The sequence below is a fragment of the Trichomycterus rosablanca genome, chromosome 12 (assembly GCF_030014385.1).
Source record: "Trichomycterus rosablanca isolate fTriRos1 chromosome 12, fTriRos1.hap1, whole genome shotgun sequence".
Classification (NCBI taxonomy): Eukaryota; Metazoa; Chordata; class Actinopteri; order Siluriformes; family Trichomycteridae; genus Trichomycterus; species Trichomycterus rosablanca.
The window spans coordinates 252,501-275,351 of NC_085999.1; the positions used below are offsets into that span (position 1 = coordinate 252,501).

General features: G+C 40.7%; 4 protein-coding genes across 6 annotated transcripts in view; all 4 read left to right on the forward strand.

Annotated features, from left to right (window-relative positions):
• ehhadh (enoyl-CoA, hydratase/3-hydroxyacyl CoA dehydrogenase) overlaps positions 1-3,025 on the forward strand; it is an 8,372-nt gene extending 5,347 nt beyond the window's left edge. For both annotated transcript variants that reach the window (XM_063006507.1, XM_063006506.1), the window contains 2 exons: positions 1-19; positions 527-3,025. The exon at positions 1-19 is cut by the window's left edge and continues 323 nt beyond it. In XM_063006507.1, the coding sequence (XP_062862577.1) occupies positions 1-19; positions 527-1,779 (1,272 nt within the window). In that variant the 3' untranslated portion in view covers positions 1,780-3,025. The remainder of the gene's footprint in view (positions 20-526) is intronic.
• Positions 3,026-3,504: 479 nt separating this feature from the next.
• Positions 3,505-7,300, forward strand: LOC134324471 (histone-lysine N-methyltransferase PRDM9-like). The gene is made up of 7 exons (XM_063006326.1): positions 3,505-3,552; positions 4,105-4,246; positions 4,451-4,552; positions 4,690-4,961; positions 5,118-5,185; positions 5,363-5,553; positions 5,915-7,300. Exons 1-7 carry the CDS (start codon positions 3,550-3,552, stop codon positions 6,802-6,804), a joined length of 1,668 nt encoding a protein of 555 aa, XP_062862396.1. The 5' UTR covers positions 3,505-3,549; the 3' UTR covers positions 6,805-7,300.
• Positions 7,301-9,810: 2,510 nt separating this feature from the next.
• Positions 9,811-15,176, forward strand: LOC134324224 (zinc finger protein 883-like). Its single transcript, XM_063005939.1, has 7 exons — positions 9,811-9,851; positions 10,168-10,309; positions 10,514-10,621; positions 10,759-11,030; positions 11,627-11,694; positions 11,845-12,035; positions 12,916-15,176. The coding sequence occupies exons 1-7, from the start codon at positions 9,849-9,851 to the stop codon at positions 14,196-14,198; spliced, it is 2,067 nt and encodes a 688-aa protein (XP_062862009.1). The 5' UTR covers positions 9,811-9,848; the 3' UTR covers positions 14,199-15,176.
• A 2,436-nt stretch (positions 15,177-17,612) lies between these two features.
• Positions 17,613-22,294, forward strand: LOC134324458 (histone-lysine N-methyltransferase PRDM9-like). Of its 2 annotated transcripts, XM_063006312.1 has the most exons (8): positions 17,613-17,658; positions 18,038-18,102; positions 19,059-19,164; positions 19,551-19,661; positions 19,745-20,016; positions 20,120-20,187; positions 20,266-20,456; positions 20,685-22,294. In XM_063006312.1, exons 2-8 carry the CDS (start codon positions 18,046-18,048, stop codon positions 21,719-21,721), a joined length of 1,842 nt encoding a protein of 613 aa, XP_062862382.1. In that variant the 5' UTR covers positions 17,613-17,658; positions 18,038-18,045; the 3' UTR covers positions 21,722-22,294. The 2 variants fall into 2 exon arrangements, with proteins under 2 accessions (XP_062862382.1, XP_062862383.1); XM_063006313.1 differs by lacking the exons at positions 17,613-17,658; positions 18,038-18,102 and adding an exon at positions 18,529-18,601.
• Positions 22,295-22,851: the final 557 nt, after the last annotated feature.

Here is a 22,851-nt window from a genome sequence, read left to right on the forward strand (position 1 = left end):
CGGCGGGTCGGCGTGATCGGTGCGTAAATCTGATTGGTTATAACGGCTCTGATTAACAGGTTTAATTATCAAGCCGCGCCTACATGCTATAACAAGTGGTGTTAGCCTGCTAGCTTAGCGTGATTAGCAGCTAAACGGCTAAACAACAAGCTATGATGCCTGATCAATTAAAAAAAATTGAATTTAGTGTTTGCTAATAAACGTAGCAACGTTGAGTTAGCTAAGTGCTAGAAGTTGCTAAGCTAGCGAAGCAATTAGCAGCTAGTCATGTTATTAGCAGCTAAACAGTGCATGCTATAAGTAGCACAGACGACGTCCTTTTATTCGACAATAGCTAACTAATACTGCAGCCTAATGGTTAAGTTACTGGTCCAGTAATCAGAAGGTTGCCAGTTCAAGCCCCACAACTGCCAGGTTGCCACTGTTGGGCCCCTGAGCAAGGCCCTTAAACTCAATTGCTTAGACTGTAAGTCGCTCTGGATAAAAGCGTCTGCTAAATGCTAAAAATGTAAATGTTTATCCTCAGGTCTGGGCACCATGGGGCGTGGCATCGTCGTGTCTCTAGTTAAGGCCGGAATCTCCGTGGTTGCCATAGAGACAAAGCCGAAAGAGCTGGAGGCGGGTAAGATAGCGGTGACGGCCATGTTGGAACGAGACGCGGGGAGACGCGGCGTCGCTCCGCCGCTCCACCTCCTGACCTTCACTCTGTCCTTCAGTCAGCTGAGGGGCGTCGACCTGGTGATCGAGGCCGTGTTCGAGGACATGGAGCTAAAGAAACGCGTCTTTAGCGACCTGTGTAAAGTCTGTACGCCAGACGCGCTAATCTGCACCAACACGTCGGGGCTGAACGTGGACGAGCTAGCTGCCGTCACAGATCGGCGCCCCCTGGTGGCCGGGATGCATTTCTTTGCGCCCGCTCACATCATGAGGCTGGTGGAGGTCGTGTTCGGGGCCCAGACGTCCCCTGAATCTGTGGCCACGGTCATGGCGCTCGGGAAGAGAATGGGAAAAGTGTGTGTTGCCGTGGGTAACTGCCCGGGGTTTGTGGGTAACCGCATGTTGAAGCATTATATAAACCAGGCCTGTTTCCTGCTGGAGGAAGGAGCCACGCCCGAGCAGGTGGACCAGGCGCTGGAGGAGTTCGGGTTTGCTCTGGGGATCTTTAAGGTGAACGATCTGTCCGGGCTGGACGTGGGATTGAGGGTTCGGAAGGCGGCCGGTCTGATCGGACCCGACATCGACCCTGTGAATCCACCCCGCTGGCGTAAAGGTGAGAGATACTGCCCGCTTCCTGACCTGCTCTGCCAACAAGGGCGTTTTGGCCAGAAAACGGGGCGTGGCTGGTACCTGTACGACTCTCCTGGAGCTAAAGAAGCGAAGCCTGACCCGGAGATCCGGAGCTTCCTGGAGGATTACAGGCGCAGGTATGGGATCACGCCGCGGCGCCTCACGTCTCAGGAGGTGATCGAGCGATGCGCCCTCAGTCTCGCTAACGAAGGCTTCCGAATCCTGGCGGACGGGGTGGCGGCGGGTCCAGAAGACGTCGACGTGATCTACCTGTTCGGTTACGGATGGCCGAGGCACAGAGGAGGGCCGATGTTTCACGCCGCTCAGGTGGGTTTGGCCGCCGTGCTGGAGAAGCTGGAGCGTTATCACCGCCTGCACCCGGACGTGCCGAGTCTCCAGCCCAGTCCCCTACTGAGGAAACTGGTGGCTGCTGGGAGTCCGCCCATCCAACAGTGGAAGAGTCACATCAAGAAGCTGAGCAGCAACCTTTAAGGATCAGGAAACACGGGCGCGGCTCTCCAGCGACTGATGCCATGATGCCATGATGCCAGGATCCTTAAATACCAGCAAAAAGTCGTAAATTAACTTTAAATTTCTTAATAATCACTTCTGCAGGGATTGATGTGCTGCTGGGGTTTGGATCCCCTGCATCTCTGATCAGTTTATATTTGTTACCAAAGTTTAATAAGTTCATTACTTGCACATAACCATCACAATTTAACCAAGTAGTAACTAACTAACTAATCCAGCTAATTGTTAGCCCGTAGTTAATGATTAAACTTGTGTAATGTGATGGAGAAAGGTAAACAAATAACATTTCAGTTAAAATCATGACTAACACGTGAAGTTCCAGCTCTTAATGATGAGACTCTGGTGACGTTTATGTGTCTGATCTAACAGGTACAATAAATATTAAAAGATAGAAATAAATGTCGTGTTATGTCATACAGAAGGTTCCTGCTTATATTTAATAAAAGTGTTTAGTGCTGCTGTGAACAAAAGGGTTAAAATCACCAATTATAATTAGGGTTGCCAGATTCATGCTGGTTTTCAGTTTAGTTTTGGGTAAAATCTGGACAAACTGCTGATGTGTGTAGGTGCCAAAACGCCAAAGTGTCCAAGTTACCCCCCCGAATACCCTCTTTTACTGTGAATGATCTGGCAACCTAAACCCAGACACACAGGCTGGATCCCAAATCAGAGCTTTTACACTTTATACACTCACTATACGTTCACCACATTAGAGATCATATAAACTGAGTTCTAGAATCTACATGATGCACCACACGCCTCCAGAAATACCAGTGAAAATTTTACCACATAATAAAATGTAACAGGAGGAATAGTGCTGAGATTCTGAAATATATAAAAACACTTTTTGTTTTTATAAGCGTCCTAGATTAAAATAATCCTGTAATGAAAACGAGGACGGTCGTTTGTGTTTCTGTTCTAAATGTTCAGTAAGTAAATCTGATGTTTTCACCTCTGAATGTAAATAAAATGTGAATTTATTGATTTTCACTTGGAGTTGATTGTTAAAATAATATAGAAAAATAATAAATCATGTTTACTTTAAAATGAGAACGAGCCAATATTACCATGGTACTTTATATAAACATTATAATCATCATTAAATAATACTACTGAATGTAGCAATAATCATTTATATAGAAATGACATGATGCAAATAAATGTTGAATAAATGAATTTAATAAAGAAAAATATTGTTATAATTTATTATTGTTGGTTTATTATTTACTGGTGTTTTGACTTTAAGATAAAAGTAAAAAAATACAGTATTTAAACATTCCAGCAGTAATGCTGATTTTTTCATATAATTTTATTTTAATTCATACACAATGTTTTATTCACATTTTCTTACCAACCAACAACAATCACATAAACATATTCAGATACAAAAATCATTAACAATCACAATAACATTTTATCTCCAATCACGTAAAGAAGAGATTCAGACTATCGGACCAGTGTCATTTATATAATTAATATAATTATTTAATATAATAATTATAATGTTTTATAATCTGCTTTAGATTGTAGAATCATTTTAAAGTGAATTGAAAAAGCTAAAAGTTTCTTACATTTCTTTATTAACTTTATAACATTCATGTGGAAGTTTGAATAAGAGCTGCTAAATGCTGAAAATGTGTCTCCACTCCGGTCCTGTAGGAGGCGCTAATGCTGCTTCACCAACCACCAGAAAACTACACAGAAGCAGCAGATGATGTTACAGAGGAGTTAATGGTGTGTAAATGTAATGTTTATTTATTTACAGTAACAGCTGCATCTGATAGAGTTACAATAAAACATGATTACTGTGAGAACTTGAGCTGTTTCATTCTGTTCTGATTTAAACTCACAAGCTAATTTACACTAAAGCTGCTAGCTGAGCTATTCGGCTAACTGTTAGCATCACAAATATATTTATACACAGTGTATTAGATACTGGATTTATTTGGCTTGGTGGTTTAGTTACTGAATTAATGATCAGATGGTTGCTGGTTCAATTCCCAACACCACCAAGTTAGCACTGCTGGGCTCCTGTGTTTACTTCATACATAGTGTCCTAGATTCTGACTGTAAAGCTCTAAATAATTAAAAAAATAATAATGTAATTATTCAGATTTAACTGAAAGTGTTTTGTACTCATCAGGAGTCTGAGAGCAGTTTATTAGATTAGTGCCTCTCACAGTTTAAACTCCTGAGCTCAGTACAGAGAGGAGAGCAGCAGATTAATAATAAAATAAAATAAATGTAGATTTACTGAATAAATAATTCTTGTTTTTTGTTCATTAGCTGTGTGATGATGTGAAGATGGAGACCTGCAGGGTTTTAGATGAAGAAACTAATGTGGAAGACGCTCCTGTGGACCAACAGGATGAAGGATTTCTGATCAAGGTGGTGAAAAAGGAGGAATGTGAAGATGAAGATCATCTCTGTAAGAAAACTGCAGTAACATTCAGTCTTTATATAAGTGTACAGAGTCATCTTTAAATTAATGTTTATATTTTATATACATTAACACAATAAAGTGTTTAAAAATACAGTAGGTGTAAAAAACAAAGTAAAAAATTGACTCTTTAATTAGTGACAGTAAATCAGGTCCCACAAGAGTCACAGTGTGTTTTTATTTTGACTTTAGATGGAGGAACATCGAGCTGTTTGGAACACGTTCCCTTCAGAAAACCTTCAGAAATCTTGGAGACGCTTGTAAAAGAAGAACCTAAAGATGAAGATTATCTCTGTAAGAACTTCATCAGAGTTTATGATCTTCTAATTAAAATATTATTAGGAGGAAGGTAAAACATTTAGAAATATAAGATTGATTGTTGATTGTTTAGTTATTTGTACTTTTGTTTTTGTATCAACATTATTATCCAGACTGTGAGGAGTGTCGGTCGTTCTTCATCAACAAGTGTGAGCTTCATGGTGCAGCTCTCTTCATCCCTGATAGCCCTGTACCCATCGGGGTCTCTGACAGAGCCAGACAGACTCTTCCACCCGCTCTAGAGCTTCAGGAGTCTGATATTCCTAATGCAGCTCTGGGGGTGTTTAATAAGGGGGAGACGCTTCCAGTGGGGGCACATTTCGGACCCTACCAGGGAGAACTGGTGTTCCGAGAGGAAGCCGTGAACAGTCGATACTCCTGGGTGGTGAGTTACTGTCTTTAAAAATCAGACCTTTTAAGTGACTGTAATTGATGTTTGGTAGATAATTATTTGCATTAGTCCACCAGCGCTAAGATCCAGGTTAGAATCTATTGGCTGGCTGAGTATCTACACACACATGATAGTGTTTGTTATGTACAGATATACAGAAGTGATCAGTGTGAGGAGTTTATAGATGCAGAGAGAGAAACTCACGCTAACTGGATGAGGTGAGAGAATCACTCACTCACTTCTGCTGGATCAGTTTTTACTGTTTGTGTCCTAATGAATCCGTTTTTACCCTTTCTCTCTTTAATATTTGATTATAATATTGCCCTCTTTAATATTTGATTATAATATTGCCCTCTTTAATATTTGATTATAATATTGCCCTCTTTTACCCTCAGGTATGTAAACTGTGCCGGTAACGATGAAGAAAATAATCTGGTGGCGTTTCAGTATCAGGGAGGAATTTTCTACCGCTGCTGTCGACCCATAAAAGCAGGACAGGAGCTCTTGGTGTGGTACGATGAGACGTACGCTAAAGATCTCAGTACAGCTTTCGAGCAGCTTTGGAAGAAAAAGTGCTCAGCAGAAGGTAACATTCAACACTCTCATTTTATTCTGTCTTTGTTTAATATCCAGTCAGTGTTCCTCTGTCCTAATACATCCTGCATAAAGTGGTGTAAAGCACACGGGATATTTTTTGCTTAAATCAACTTGGGCAACTTAGTGAATGATCATGATTAGTGAATGATGCCAAAAATGTAAACTTAGATATAAATATAATCCATTACGCTTTACACCATGTCTTTACAGTCACATATAACTCAATGAATGAGATTTTATGTTATTTATGTATCTCATTTTACAAAATAACATCAACTGTCTGTAATTATATTGTTATTACTGTAATAATATTGTTGTTGTTTTTGTTTTTTACGTCTTTTCTGCTTCAGAAACCAGAGGATTCTCCTGCTCCTTGTGTTCGTTGTCCTTTACATCTCAGACTGAGCTCTCCCAGCACATGAAGCATTCTCACCACGAGGAACAGGAGGAGAATCAGCAGCACTGTATAAAACTGTATCAGTGCTCACAGTGTGGGAAGAGTTTTAATCAGAAGGCGAATCTAAAAAAACACGAGCTGATCCACACGGGGGAAAAGCCGTACCCCTGCGCTCAGTGTGGGAAGAACTTTACTCAGAAGGCGAATCTCAAACAGCACCAGCTCATTCACACGGGAGAGAAACCATTTCAGTGCTCACAGTGTGGAAAAAAATTTACTAAAAACGGTGCTCTGAAAAAACACCAGCACATTCACACTGGAGAGAAGCCGTATCAGTGCTCACAGTGTGGGAGGAGCTTCAGTAACAAAACTCACCTCAAACAACACCAGTACATTCACACAGGAGAGAAACCGCACCAGTGCTCACAGTGTGGAAAGAGTTTTACTAGCAAGTGCACTTTTAAACGGCACCAGCGCATTCACACTGGAGAGAAGCCGTATCAGTGCTCGCAGTGTGAGACCAGATTTACTGCCAAGAGTAGCCTTAAACAACACCAGCGCATTCACACAGGGGAAAAGTTGTACTATTGCTCTCAGTGTGGGAAGAGATTCACACGACGGACTCATCTGGAATTACACCAGTACATTCACACTGGCGAGAAACCGTACCAGTGCTCACAGTGTCTGAAAGGTTTTGCTAAGCTGAGTTACCTTCTGTTACACCAGCGCATTCACACAGGAGAGAAACCGTATCAGTGCTCACTGTGTAAACGAAAATTTCTTTATTTAAAAACACTGAAGTCTCACATGCGCAAACAGATCTGTCGACTAGTGAAACAATAATTTATCAAATCAATACTCCAGTTTTCCCCTATTTAACTGGGCTTCAGGACTATGTTTAGAACACCGAGTTCCTTTTGTAGCTGTTTGGTGGTAGCAAATAGAAGTGAAATCACCCTGCTTGCCCTTATCAACATACTTGGGTAAAACTTAAGGAAGACTGTTTACAGACCTCTCTAAATACTGCACTGCCATGTGGACACCAGGATCTCTCATTAAAGCCTTTTTACTGAATGAACTGTAAAGTCTTTATACGAGTAACTGTAAATGTTCAGTGTTGTTGGTCCCATTCTGTGTTAACGTTGTGTTATTAGACTCGGACCCTCTCAGTTTTATGCAGTCTCAGCTCCTCGGTGCTCACAGGTCCGTCCCTCAGTCTCAGACTCTTTTATTTAATGCACAATGTACATTATAAATGTAACATCATTTGTTTATAGTCTGAACAAACCATAGTTACATTAATTATGCATGTAACAAAAATAAATTCTTATTAACATTATTTATCACATATGCAGTTAATTCTCAGTTAAAACAGAGACAAATTATAACTTGATTTCTATTTATTTATGCTTGCGCAATATCACAAAAACAGAGAATGACGTTTAAGTGGGTGCGTTACTGCCAGGTGATGCTGTTGAATTCTAGGGCTTTGCTAAGTGGTTGCTATGGTATTCTAAGTAGTTGCAAAGGTTTTTCACATGGTTACTAAGGTTGTTGTTGGGTGGTTGCTTGGGTGTTTCATGTGGTTACTAGGCTATGTCATTGCTCGATTAATACAAACGGATGCTAATGTGTTCCAAATGTGTATCGCTACATATGAGGGCTCTTCAGAAAGTTTCCTCAGGTGTATATTGTGGTTCTGCTCGGTGAGGGTGGAGGAATCGGGCGTGTCTGAGAGACTAAGAGATGCTTATAGTCCGCATTTAGCTCCATCTGATTTCCACCTTTTTGGATGAAGATTTTCATGTGATGATGATGTGAAAGCACCGGCGCATCAGTGGCTACGAGCTCAACCAAAAACATGTTTTGCTGACGGCATTAAACAGTCGGTACGATGCTGGAAAAATGCATCAGAAGGTGACGATGTAGAAAAGTGATGGAGTTTGTTTTTAAATTCTTAATAAATCGAGTAAAAAAAGTCATGTCAGGTCAACTTTATTTATATAGCGCTTTTTACAATAGACATTGTCTCAAAGCAACTTTACAAAATCCAGGACCAACAGATACAAAAACCCCTGTATCTGTGTGTGGAAACCTTTTGAAGATCCTCGTATTCCAACAGTTAAACCCACTCAATACTGAAATGACCTGAAAGGCCTCAGTGGGGAAGAAGCCACTGCTGTAAAAAGTCAGGTTACAGTTCGCAACTGCACATGGGGAGGGAGATCTAACTTACCGGAGAAATGTCCTCTGGTCTGATGAAACAAACCAGAACTGTGGGGCCATAACCACCATCATTATGTATAGAGGAAAAAGGGAGAGACCTTCTCAACCTTAATGCACTTGGTTGGCAGCATCATGTTGTGGTGAAGCTTTGCTGCAGGAGAGACTGGTGCACACAACTGATGTATTACGTGGATAGAAAATGATGTGGATGTATTACAGCAACATCTCAAGACATCAAGCAGGAAGTTAAGCTTGGACACAGCTGGGTATTCTAAATGGACAATGACCCCAAGTGTACTTCCACAGTTGTGGCAAAATGGCCTAAGGCCAACCAAGTTAAGATAATTGTAGTGGCCATTAGAGGGCCCAGACTGAAAGTGTGTGTGAGCAAGGACGCCTACAAACCTGACTCAGTTACAGCCGTTTTGGAGTCACTGCAAGTACACGTTTAATCTCCCTGTAGAATTGTTCAGTCTCTTCATTTTATTTGTCAGCAGTTGGTGTGTATCACTGGATCACATTTATATATCTTGGCTTGGTGGCAAATGCAGCTACCATGACTCTACTACTGACTGGGTTGTAGGATGTTCGGCATGTATCATGTTTTTGATGAACCAGCCTGAGAACAGCACTGTGTCCATGCTATTAAACCCCTGGACAGTGGTTGGTACAGGACTAGTAATCAGACTTGCTGGTTCAAGCCCACTACTACTGGAGTGGCAAGGTAGGGCCCATGAGCAAGGCCCTTAATCCTCAACTGCTTGGATTATATTGTCACAATTGTAAGTCACTTACCAGTAAATACCACATTTGTTACTGGACTATTGCAATTTATGGCTTACTCAAACAGGTAAAACAGTAACCAAAGGGTTTGTACCCAGAGGTTTCACAGGTCTCTACTGGATTTTCTCCTTTTGAACATCTGGATGACTAAACGCTGTGTGATGTGCTCAACAAAAAGCTCTCCCTCAGTATAAACAAAGTACAGTACCTCCTGTACCTGAGAGAACTGAGGTTCGGTGTGAATTTACCCCTGAGCCCAAGAAGAGCAGCACAACTTCAGTTCAGACAACTTGCACCAGGGGATTTATCTAAACCTTGTATTGCTTTTCCACATCCAGCATAAAAAGGACCTTTGTAGTCAAATGGTGAGCATAAGACACTGACTGGAAGGTGGTGTATTTAAACAGAAAAAACACAAATCACATGACCATCTTCACATTCTTTATATATAGATGGAACAATCCCTGTTGCTTTGGAAATGAGAAAGGCAGAGATAGATTAATAAACTGCAAGCCAAATATTTTTCATTGCAGGATGCACAAACCTCACAGAGCACCACATTAAAACATAATAATAAAACATAGTAATAATGATGTGTACTGCTGTACCACCGGAACATCCTGTCTTCTGTTTGGGTCTTGTAGTTTACCTGAACACAAAAAAACAAGCTGTGACAACAAACTGTAGATCCAGTCAGCATGCTAAATGATCTCCTACAATGACAGAACCAGATCTACAGAATCGTCTCCATTATAATCATCTTGCTTCTGTCTCTCCACTCCAGTCCTGTAGGAGGCGCTGATGCACCTAAATGCTTCTTCATCAACTGCCTGGAAACTACACAGAAGCAGCAGCAGAAGCTGTTGGAGGAAAAGTTAATGGTCTGTAGATCCAATATTTCTTTATTTACAATTACAGTCTGATCTGATAGAGTTACAATAAACCCGATTATTGTGAGAATTTGAGCTGTTTCACTGTTTTAACAGCTGCTAGCTAAGCTACTGTGATGCTAAACTATTAGCATGTATAACAAATACAGTTAAATGTATTAATGTTTCCAACACAGTGCACTAGATGGTTTATTAGATCTCAATCTAAACTCTGGAGCTCAGTACAGAGAGGAGAGCAGCAGATTAATAATAAAATAAAATAAATGTAGATTTACTGAATAAATAATTCTTGTTTTTTGTTCATTAGCTGTGTGATGATGTGAAGATGGAGACCTGCAGGGTTTTAGATGAAGAAACTAATGTGGAAGACGCTCCTGTGGACCAACAGGATGAAGGATTTCTGATCAAGGTGGTGAAAAAGGAGGAATGTGAAGATGAAGATCATCTCTGTAAGAAAACTGCAGTAACATTCAGTCTTTATATAAGTGTACAGAGTCATCTTTAAATTAATGTTTATATTTTATATACATTAACACAATAAAGTGTTTAAAAATACAGTAGGCGTAAAAAACAAAGTAAAAAATTGACTCTTTAATTAGTGACAGTAAATCAGGTCCCACAAGAGTCACAGTGTGTTTTTATTTTGACTTTAGATGGAGGAACATCGAGCTGTTTGGAACACGTTCCCTCTGTGGAGCAAAAACCTTCAGAAATCTTGGAGACGCTTGTAAAAGAAGAACCTAAAGATGAAGATTATCTCTGTAAGAACTTCATCAGAGTTTATGATCTTCTAATTAAAATATTATTAGGAGGAAGGTAAAACATTTAGAAATATAAGATTGATTGTTAATTGTTTAGTTATTTGTACTTTTGTTTTTGTACCAACATTATTATCCAGACTGTGAGGAGTGTCGGTCGTTCTTCATCAACAAGTGTGAGCTTCATGGTGCAGCTCTCTTCATCCCTGATAGCCCTGTACCCATCGGGGTCTCTGACAGAGCCAGACAGACTCTTCCACCCGCTCTAGAGCTTCAGGAGTCTGATATTCCTAATGCAGCTCTGGGGGTGTTTAATAAGGGGGAGACGCTTCCAGTGGGGGCACATTTCGGACCCTACCAGGGAGAACTGGTGGACCGAGAGGAAGCCGTGAACAGTCGATACTCCTGGGTGGTGAGTTACTGTCTTGTTCCACACCAGGACACCGTGTCATGTTATGTAAGTTTATTGTGAGGTGCTACTCAGTCCTAGTTAAAAAAGTTCCAGGATTAGTGGGAGGACAAGATGGGGAATTCATATCACAGTTGTGGTGGCTGCACCAAAAATAGGATGACATCTTTTCTTCGATCAACTTTTAGAAATCCGTTTGGATCTAGTCAAATCCAACAGGGCCCTGATTCGTCAGCTTTTACTGAGTAATACTCGGTTTATCAGCAAATCCACCAAATAATCTTTATCTAGAATTCACTCAGACAAGTTCTGGGCTAGAGGTACAAAACACACCCACTGGACTCTATTATCTTCTACATAGCCAGTGGCAAACAGGGTTTGGGAAATGATGCTAAGCTCTGCTGTATTAGCCACTCCACCCACTTCAGATCAACACTAAATCACACCCTGTACCCACATTTTGTAGCCCATTTAAAACTCCTTTACCTGTCTTGTAAGCCTAGTGTATTGTTGAAATCTTAAATTGTAAAATGTTGGTGCTCTATTATACTTCTTTAAGCTCTGCACCCTGGTATAATATTTAATGTTTTACGTTACAGATTTACAGAAGTGATCAGTGTGAGAAATACATCAATGCAGAAAGAGAGACTCATGCTAACTGGATGAGGTCAGAAATATTTTTCACTCTTTACTAATATTTACTGGTTTTTATTTATTACCTTTTACTAATTAGTTTTTTGTCTAGTTTCATTCATAGTCTGACTCTGTGCCTTAATTTATCTTCATTACTTAATTTTTTGCACTCTTTTACCCTCAGGTATGTAAACTGTGCCGGTAACGATGAAGAAAATAATCTGGTGGCGTTTCAGTATCAGGGAGGAATTTTCTACCGCTGCTGTCGACCCATAAAAGCAGGACAGGAGCTCTTGGTGTGGTACGATGAGACGTACGCTAAAGATCTCAGTACAGCTTTCGAGCAGCTTTGGAAGAAAAAGTGCTCAGCAGAAGGTAACATTCAACACTCTCATTTTATTCTGTCTTTAATAAACGGTATAATATTCAGTCAGTGTTCCTCTGTCCTAATACATCCTGCAAAAAGTGGTGTAAAGCACACGGGATGATTTTTGCTTACATTAACTATCACACACTGATCTTTCTTGGGACACATTTAATAAATTAAGCTCCCAGATCACATGAACATCTCTGATATTCCTCTGTTCTGTTTTAATAATAAATCATTATTTTGATTTCACCTGTACAAACTCTAATTCTGGAAAAGTTGGGACATTTTCATGTTGTAAATACAAAAGCCAATTCACAATTTAATGCCTAAAACACAAAACAATGGACAGGGGCAAAATCAGAGTACAAAGTTTCAAGTTACACCATTGATGGGGCGGCACGGTGGCAAGGTGGGTAGCACTGCTGCCTCACAGCAAGAAGGTCCTGAGTTCCATCCCCAGGTGGGGCGGTCCAGGTCCTTTCTGTGTGGAGTTTGCATGTTCTCCCCGTGTCTGCGTGGGTTTCTTCCGGGAGCTCCGGTTTCCTCCCACAGTACAAAGACATGCAAGTGAGATGAACTGGAGACACTAAATAGTTCATGACTGTGTTTGATATTAAACCTGAACTGATGAATCTTGTGTAATGAGTAACTACCGTTCCTGTCATGAATGGAACCAAAGTGTAAAACATCACGTTATAATCCTGATAAACAAACAAACAGGTAAGGGTATCAGGTGTGGGTATCATGATTGGGAATTAAAGGCAAGTAAATATGCTTTGAATAGTGTTCAGGGGTTTTACATTAGATGTATTAAACAATATTTATGATCATTTTATTTATCATAATATTTAAAATATGTTGCACCTCACGTCTTTTCTGCTTCAGAAACCAGAGGATTCTCCTGCTCCTTGTGTTCGTTGTTCTTTACATCTCAGACTGAGCTCTCCCAGCACATGAAGCATTCTCACCACGAGGAACAGGAGGAGAATCAGCAGCTACAGGGTGGGAAGAGTTTCACTCAGAACGGTTCTCTCACCAAGCACCAGCTTCCCAGTACAGGAGCAAAACTGTACCAGTGCTCAGAGTGTGGGAAGAGTTTTAATCAGAAAAGTAACTATAACAAACACCTGCTGGTCCACAGTGGAGAGAGGCCGTACCAGTGCTCCCAGTGTGGGAAGAGTTTCTATCGCAACTATCATCTCAAACAACACCAGCTCATCCACACCGGAGAGAAACCATACCAGTGCTCCCAGTGTGATAAGACCTTTAATAGCAAAAGTCATCTTAATCTTCACGAGCGCACTCACACAGGAGAGAAACCGTACCAGTGCTCCCAGTGTGGGAAGAAATTCACTGAGAGTGGAAGTCTCAAGCGACACCAGCTCATTCACACCAGAGAAAAACCCTATCACTGCTCAGAATGTGAAGTTAGTTTTAATTACAAGTGCACTTTCAAACGGCACCAGTGCATTCACACTGGAGAGAAACCGTATCAGTGCTCACAGTGTGGAAAACGATTTACTGAAAATAGTACTCTCAAACAACACCAGCGCATTCACACAGGAGAGAAACCATATCAGTGCTCACAGTGTGGGAAGAGTTTTAACAGCAAAGGTCACTGCAATTTACACCAGCGCATTCACACCGGAGAGAAACCATTCCAGTGCTCAGAGTGTGGGAAAACATTCAGTGAAAGTGGTTCCCTTAAGCAACACCAGCTCATTCACACAGGAGAGAAACCACACGAGTGCCCACAGTGTGGAAAATGTTTCACTTACAAGAGTACTTTTAAACGGCACCAGCGCATTCACACCGGAGAGAAGCCGTACCAGTGCTCACAGTGTGGAAGCAAATTCACAGAGAAGAGTAGTCTTAAAAAACACCAGCACATTCACACGGGAGAGAAACCATTTCAGTGCTCTCAGTGTGAGAAGAGATTTACACGACGGTCTCATCTTGAATTACACCAGCACATTCACACTGGAGAGAAACCGTACCACTGCTCGCTGTGTCCGAAGAGTTTTTTTCACATGAGTTCTCTGCAGTCCCACCAGCGCATTCATACGGGAGAGAAACCGTACCAGTGCGCACTGTGTGATCTAAGGTTTGTTCATTTATCAACACTCAAGTCACACATGCGCAAAAAGAAATGTCAGTTTATGGAATAATAATTAATGTTTTATAACAATTGTAAACATGGCAACAGCTCCCACAGCTGGATTGGGGAATAATTCTGCAAGAAATAATGCAATAAATGTTACAGATTAATCACATGCTGTAGAAAATACTGAAACACCTCCGAAGTAAAGCCAAACATCCGGGCATTAAATATAAATGTTTAATTGTTTACGTGTTTCTGAAAATGTCTTTGTTATACCGTCTCATCAGCATTTTTTTGTATTTAATAAATAAAATGCTTGTAGCTTTGTTTTTCATGATTTACTGCAGTAGCTGCAGTACTGTTTATTCATGGTGATGTAACTGAAAGTCATTTACTGTTTAATAAATATCAGTTATACCATGTAGCTTTTTGTTTTTAATAAGGTCTGTATAAAGCCAGACTATTTAATCCAAAACTATTAGCTCGACTAATCATCATTTAAGAATCAAAGTATTAATGTATTCATCTTACTGACTTTTTATCTTTTTGTCATTTTAATGTGTAAATAAAATCACAATTACAAGAGCTTGTGGGATCAATGCTTTGATACCTGATCAACAGGGACGTGTTAAACCTTGAGATACGCTTACCATTTTAGATAAAGCCCTACATACACGGGCTTGGACTGATTTTCACCTTGTATACATTAGTGGAAAGTTTACCATGCTATGTTAACCACCTAAACCGGAGCTGGTTTGTCAGTTACAACATTTGTAATTCCCTAAAAAATGTAAGTTACACTTAAATCACCGTTTTTATAAAGGACACTTATACATTCCTGTAACCGTGTGACCTGTCCAGCACCTAATACGTTTATGAGGTTGTTTTTTGGAGTTTATTTTTGACATGAAATCGTTTTTTTGTCACAGTGACCAGTTCTTGTTATTGTTTTTATTTGGACTATTTGTGTGTAGTGGTTGTACCACATGCTTGTATGAGCTTTGTAGCAAATGCCAAAAGCAAGTTAATAAAGTATTGTTGTTAATCTGACCTGATCGTCCCGGTTCTTCCGATTCAGCATCAGAAAGATTTGATCATTTCTCTCTATAAAATCCACTCAGATCCTCATCTATTCCCAAAAGAGATTCTTATGTAAAAGAACACAGGAGCAACTAATGCCCTCTCCATCTTCTCCCAATACATTTATGGTGTTACACCCTCAGAGGTTTAGAGGCTTACCTAGGGACTGTTTATATTACTGCCCTTTAACTATAAGAAAAGTTAACATGCTTGTGGGTAATGACATTAAAGAGAAGCAAGACTGTGTGGAAGTCAATGTGTACATATTTAAATGTAAATGTTTGGCTCTCTGGGACATTTCCATGCTTTGTCATATGATAGAGACTTTCTTCCAGGTTTTGTGTAAGTAGGAACATGGACACAGGTGAAGCATGCAGTTATATAAGTGAGCATCATATCTGCAGTTATTAGAAAGTGGACTCAGGGTGTTTGCACTGTTAAATTCCCAAAGAAGAGCAGATAAGGGATATTTGGCTGTTCGTCATTCAAGAGGCAGCCTTCTCATTTGAGGAAAGCTGTGAAATGGCCGGTAGTTTGTACGTTCAGGATGCTAAAATAAAAAGCTCCTAATGCACAAATAACGATAATTAATGAAATCTTTTGAAATCAGAATACTTTATTGATCCCCGAGGGGAAATGTGTTGTTACCTGTGTGTTTTTGCCAGTGGTTGCTACCTTTGCCTATAAGCCAGCATACCAACATAAGGGCATTTGCAAATTTTAAGACTTTATGGTTCATTTTTACACATTTCTGATATTTTTACTGACCCACATTATGCCAGGAATATGATGAGATTTTGCAGGACGTGTCCGGTTTTCAGATTCCTCTCATGTTTTGTGTCCTCTTTAGTCTCTGATCAACTGTCTGGACCACTGAAAGATATTTAAATTATTATTATTAGGAAGCATGAACCCAATTAAATATAAAATTGATGGTTAGGAATGAGGGTTATTAATGAGTTGTGATATTTATGAGTTTCTCTGCTCTGGTGCTTTAAGTTAGAACCTTTTTTTATGCTCACCTGCTGTAACTGTGCTAACTAGTCACGATGATAGAAAACCATCTGACAGGAATATTTCAAATACAATCAAATTCTGATAATAAATCATAATAGGCTGATATACTGAAACAGTAATATATAAGTTTCTAACATTTAAATGACTTTTACACAACCTAATGTATAATTAATTGGGAAAACTCACCTCACATATTTCAGCTGTACACTCGAGAATTCATTGTGTATATCTGTATATAAACGTATATATTAATTTGTAATATATGTTTTTTAATAAACACCTTTTATCTGCTAACAGTTTGGCAGCGCGGGAAACTCAAAGCGATTCCAAAAAGAGTCGATTCACTAATCTCACTCATGAGAAAACCTAAAATACTGTAGATTAGATGTTCACACACAGATAACGTTATAAACTAAATTTGATATTTAAGTATTTTTGTCTGATAAATTTCTCACAGCTCATCACAACTGTAAATAATCTGATGGTGTTTAGAGAAAGTTCTAAGCAAAGTATGTTGTGTCAGAAACTTTATTAATCACCGAAGGGAAATGATTGTGTTCCAGAATCTTAAATACACAAGAGTTCAAATCTTGTCTCTGCCATGCTGCCACTGTTGGGCCCTTGAGCAAGGCCCTTAACCCTGTCTGCTCCACGGGCGTCGTACAATAGCTGACCCTGCGCTCTGACCCCAACTTCCAATCAAGCTGAGATATGCAAAGAAAGAACTTAATTGCACTGTAGATGTGTATATGTATATATGACAAATAAAGGTTACATTTGTAAATGTTTAGATTTAAAATTATTTATACATTTATTTATTCAGCATTATGACAAGAACCGACTCATTGGAAAAGACGTTCATGCTTTAATTTCCATTTTTGGCATTTAGCAGACGCCTTTATCCAAAGCGACTTACAAATATAACTGAACACAATTTTTTTTTGAGCAATTGAGGGTTAAGGGCCTTGCTCAGGGGCCCAGCAGTGGCAACTTGGTGGTGGTGGGGCTTGAACCGGCAACCTTATGATTACTAGTCCAGTACCTTAACCACTGAGCTACCACTGCCCCCACTTGAGGGGCTTGAACCAGCGACCTTCTGATTATAAATCCAGAATTTTAACCACTAGGCTACAATGTCCCTACAATGTCCCTTTAATGAGTTGAAGGTAAAAAGGAAGAGGACAGTCGGCAACAATATGGACAATTAAAGAAAAGCTCAATGAACGAGACATAATCAATATGAAGAAAACTTCTAAAAGAGAATTTTAAAAAGCATTTATATAAACATTATTCTTTACACAGTGCAGGTTATTAAACTAATCTACCTTCTGCGTCTCCTCACTCCGGTCCTGCAGGAGGCGCTAATGCTGCTTCACCAACCACCAGAAAACTACACAGAAGCAGCAGATGATGTTGATGAGGAGTTAATGGTGTGTACATTTATATTTATTTATTTACAGTAACAGCTGCATCTGACAGAGTTACAATAAAACATGATTACTGTGAGAACTTGAGCTGTTTGGTTCTGTTCTGTATTAAATACAAGCTTATTTACACTAAAGCTGCTAGCTGAGCTATTCGGCTAACTGTTAGCATCACAAATCTATTTACACAGTGCAGTAGTGTTTCTGTCTGAAGCTTTAATAATAAAATCATTATACAATAATAATACAATAATATTTGCTCCCTTACAAAACTGTAAAAACGTATATAAGAAAAAAAGGTTTTACATTTTTTACTTAAATGCTTGTAAATATTCATAATTTTTACTTATTAAAATGTATTTTTTATATTTGTGTCGGTTTGAAGGTTTTATTATGGAATCAGCCTGCAGTGGAACATCTGATGTACAGACTCTTGATGATCACTCACAGGTATTAGTATAATTATACTGCTCCTTTTATATTTACTAAGAAGATTTTTCTTATGGTTGTTTTATAAAATAAGAAATCCTTTACTGTGCAGGATTATAACCTGGTACCTTCACACTTTTATACCTGCTGGCTGAAAATGTGTCTCAGGGATCTTTCATAGCTGCTAATGGTTATAGTTCTGCTCCTACAGTGAAAAGTAAGCGGCTCAGGTGGCGCAGCGGTAAAAACACACGCTGGAACCAGAGCTGGATCAGGAATACATCGTATCGAGTCTCGGCTCCACCTGCCGGCTAAGGCTGAGCGGCCACATGAACGACGATTGGCCTGTTGTTCAGATATGGGCGGGACTAAGCCGGATGGCGTCTCTCTCCCATGACTGGTGCAATTACGACCTCTGCTGGCTGATCGATGGCGCCTGCACAGAGATGAGAAAAGAGTGCTCTCAGGGTGCGTCTCTCCGTACACAACGCTGAGCTGCACTGCACTCGTCACAGTGTAGGTGATAAGATGCATACGGCTGCTGCCCACGTGTCAGAGGGTGCGTGGGTTAGCTTCGATCTCCTCAATCAGAGCGGGGATTGGCATTGGTGGAGAGGAAGCGTGACGCAATCGAGCAAATGGACAATTGCAAAAGGGAGAAAATACATAAACAAAATATATAAAAAAACAAACAGTGAAAAGTAAATAAAGTTGGTACATTTAGTTTAGTTTCAGGGACGTTGTAGCCTAGTGGTTAAAATACTGGACCAGTAACCAAAAGGTTGCTGGTTCAAGCCCCACCACTGCCAGGTTGCTACTGTTGGGCCCTTGAGCAAGGCCCTTAACCCTCAATTGCTTAGATAATATACTGTCACAGTGCTGTAAAGTCGCTTTGGATAAAAGCGTCTGCTAAATACTGACAATGAAAAATTAGTAAAATGAAGAAATGTGTGATGTGTTTATTGCTGTGTTTGCAGATGGACGCCTCTTTAACTTCAGACGAAGAGACGAATCCGGTGGAGCAACAGAATGAAGGATTTCTGATGAAGCCTATAAAGATAGAAGATGAGGACGGTTACATCTGTAAGATCACTGAGTGCATCACAGTCTTACAGATAGAACTGATTTATATGCTATTAAATCTTGGTTAGTACACTGAGCTCTTTCACTACTTTGAATTAACTGTCGACTGATGTGAAGCACATTCCGTTCAGAGGTAAACACAGCAGCGCAGATGTGATTTTGGTCATGGATGTAAACATCAAGGTGAAAGCTTTGAATTCGAGTTCTGCCCAGTTTCTCTCACACTGTTTGGAATGTGAAATAGTTTATTGCTGGAAATTCTATAAAATAAGAACAATTTTACCTGAATAAATCGACCAGGGCTCCACTATAAACAATAGACTGGAAGACCAGTTCCAGTATAGTGACTTTTACTTACGTTTGATTTTTTTAATTTATATTTTAAGGTGTGAGAACGTTCAGCACTGAGGAACAGGTCACTCATGTGGAGCAACAGAATGAAGGATTCATAATGAAGCCTGTAAAAGTGGAAGAGGCTGAAGATGAAGATTATCTCTGTAAGATCACTCATGTTCAGTCTTCTGTAATTATGGATTTATTTTCCACAGTTACATTTTGCTTTCACTCTTGTTTTATCCAGACTGTGAGGAGTGTCGGTCGTTCTTCATCAACAAGTGTGAGCTTCATGGTGCAGCTCTCTTCATCCCTGATAGCCCTGTACCCATCGGGGTCTCTGACAGAGCCAGACAGACTCTTCCACCCGCTCTAGAGCTTCAGGAGTCTGATATTCCTAATGCAGCTCTGGGGGTGTTTAATAAGGGGGAGACGCTTCCAGTGGGGGCACATTTCGGACCCTACCAGGGAGAACTGGTGTTCCGAGAGGAAGCCGTGAACAGTCGATACTCCTGGGTGGTGAGTTACTGTCTTTAAATCAGACCTTTACATTATTAGTACACAAAGTTTAAGAATCACTTCCATCTAGAAATCAATCATATTCATTCATTTTTATGTACAGATATACAGAAGTGAGCAGTGTGAGGAGTTTATAGATGCCAGGAGAGAGACTCACGCTAACTGGATGAGGTGAGAAACTCGTTCTTCCTTTAGAATAATGAATTTTGACTCTTTAATATTTGATTCTAATATTTATTTTACCCTCAGGTATGTAAACTGTGCCGGTAACGATGAAGAAAATAATCTGGTAGCGTTTCAGTATCAGGGAGGAATTTTCTACCGCTGCTGTCGACCCATAAAAGCAGGACAGGAGCTCTTGGTGTGGTACGATGAGACGTACGCTAAAGATCTCGGGATCGCCTTTGAGCGCATGTGGAGGATGAAATGCTCTGCGGAAGGTAATAACGCTCGAGCTGCGTTGTCCCACGTCTCTGTGCAGCGGCATCGATCAGCCAGCAGAGGGCGTCAGTGCTGCAGTTATGAGGAATCTCCTCCCTCTGAGTTACACCCTCCTCATAACTGCAGCACTGCCGCCCTCTGCTGGCTGATCGATGGCGCTGCACAGAGACCCTCGTATAAGCCGATCGTCGTCATAACGTAACTTTAAACGTCTTCTCCTCCCCCAGAATCCGAGAGCTTCTCCTGCTCGCTGTGCGTGTTCTCCTTCACGTCTCAGACGTTCCTCCACAAGCACATCAGGAGCCGCCACCACGAGGAGTACCTGCGGATGCTGAAATCAGGTGAGATCAGATACGAGGACCTGATGCCCTCGCCGAGCTCCTGCGGTCAGTACACGTCCTCCGGGTGCGTCGCCGAGAGCTCCTCCGTCAAACAGATGTGGATCGAAATCCACCACTGTCTGGAGTGCGACATGAGCTTCACGGACCCAGATCTTCTCAAGACGCACCAGCGCGTTCACGCCGAACCGGAGGAGTTTCACTGCTTAGAATGTGGGAGCAGTTTCACCGACCTGAATCTGCTGGAGTCCCATCAGCTGGTGCACAGCGAGCAGGACCAGGAGGAGTATCAGTGCTCAGAGTGTGGGCGGAGCTTCACTCAGAAGTGTGCTATCGACCGGCACCAGTGCAACCAGTCCGAAGAGAAGCCGTACTACTGCTCCCAGTGCGGGAAGAGTTTCAACTACAAGAGTCACCTCAAGCAGCACCAGCACATTCACACGGGAGAGAAACCGTACCCCTGCTCCTACTGCGACATGAGCTTCTATCACAAGGGCCATCTGAAACAGCACCAGCGCATTCACACCGGAGAGAAACCGTACCAGTGCTCGCAGTGCGAGAAGCGATTCACTCAAAAGAGCGCGCTCACCATACACCAGCGCATTCACACGGGGGAGAAGCCGTACCACTGCGCTCAGTGCGGCAAGAGCTTCAATCGCAAGAGTCACCTCAGTCTGCACCAGCGCATTCACACCGGAGAGAAACCGTACCAGTGCTCGCAGTGCAAGAAGTGCTTCACTCACAAGAGCACGCTCAAACAGCACCAGCGCGTTCACACGAACCTGAAACCCTTCCACTGCTTTCAGTGCGACAAGTGTTTCAGTCGCAAGAGTCACCTCATCCGACACCAGCACGTTCACGCCGGAGACAAAACCGGAGCGGTGCTCACCGCCTGGGAGGAGTTTTACTCCACAGAGGAGCAGTAAAACACACCGGCGCATTCACGCCGAGAGGAAGCCGTATAACTGTTACTGTACTGAACCAGTTCGTACACACATTACTGCTCAGTTTCATTCTCATGAGTGTATTAATACAGAGAGAGACACAGAGAGAGACACAGAGAGACACAGAGAGAGACACAGAGCCGGATCAGCACTCACGTCATTAAAGGTTCATATTAATAATGTGTAAGAGTCACATTAAGTGCTTTAACTGAAACGTGTGAGACTGGACTGTTAGATTGTGCTTCATAATTATATTCAGGACGTGGAACACTGGAAGCTCATGTAAATATTTTATCTGCATGATTCATAATAAATTTTATAGGTTTAATTCACATCTCTACACCACACGGAACAGATTTTAAACTTCCCCTCCAATCAGCTTCCATTTCTTTTGCTTTAAGGAGCAACTACACACACACACACACACACACACACACACACACACACACACACACACAGTTGTTCATGTTTGTGTTTAGTTTGAATCAGATCACGTCTGTATTTACTCTCTGTAAGTAGTTACGGTTTCTCTTCAATAAATGTCATTTTGTTGAACCGTGTTGCTTTTATACACAACAACCGGCGATTGTCTTCAGTTGTGCTGATTTTTATGTTTGATTTATAGCTGAACTTTTATTACACTAACCGAGGTTACGTTTATATTAACTGATGAATCTAATTGTTTATAGTGTAGTCACCACAAAATGGCTTCTGTAGTGCGCTGATTTGCTTTTACCTGATTCATTCTTTTTTTCTACTCTTAACTGTTTCAACTCTTTGAACTAAATCTAAAGAAAGAATTATAATTTAAATAATAATTTCATTTCTTAAAAAAATATATAAACCAAATAAAACAAAATTTTATTCCACTAACCAATAAACCAACTTTAATTAACAGCTTAGTTTAACTAGACTAGTCAAACCTAAGCTTGATTACTGCAGTCTTGTAAAATCTAATCATGGTTTAGTTATATGTACCACCTTCAGCAATGTTCAGTAGCTAAACTGTCTCAAGCAACTCTGCTCCACTCAAAATCAATCCAGAAAGAGATGAGAAAGAAAGCTATTAAATATTTATTTATTTATTATAATTATAACGTGATGTTTTACAC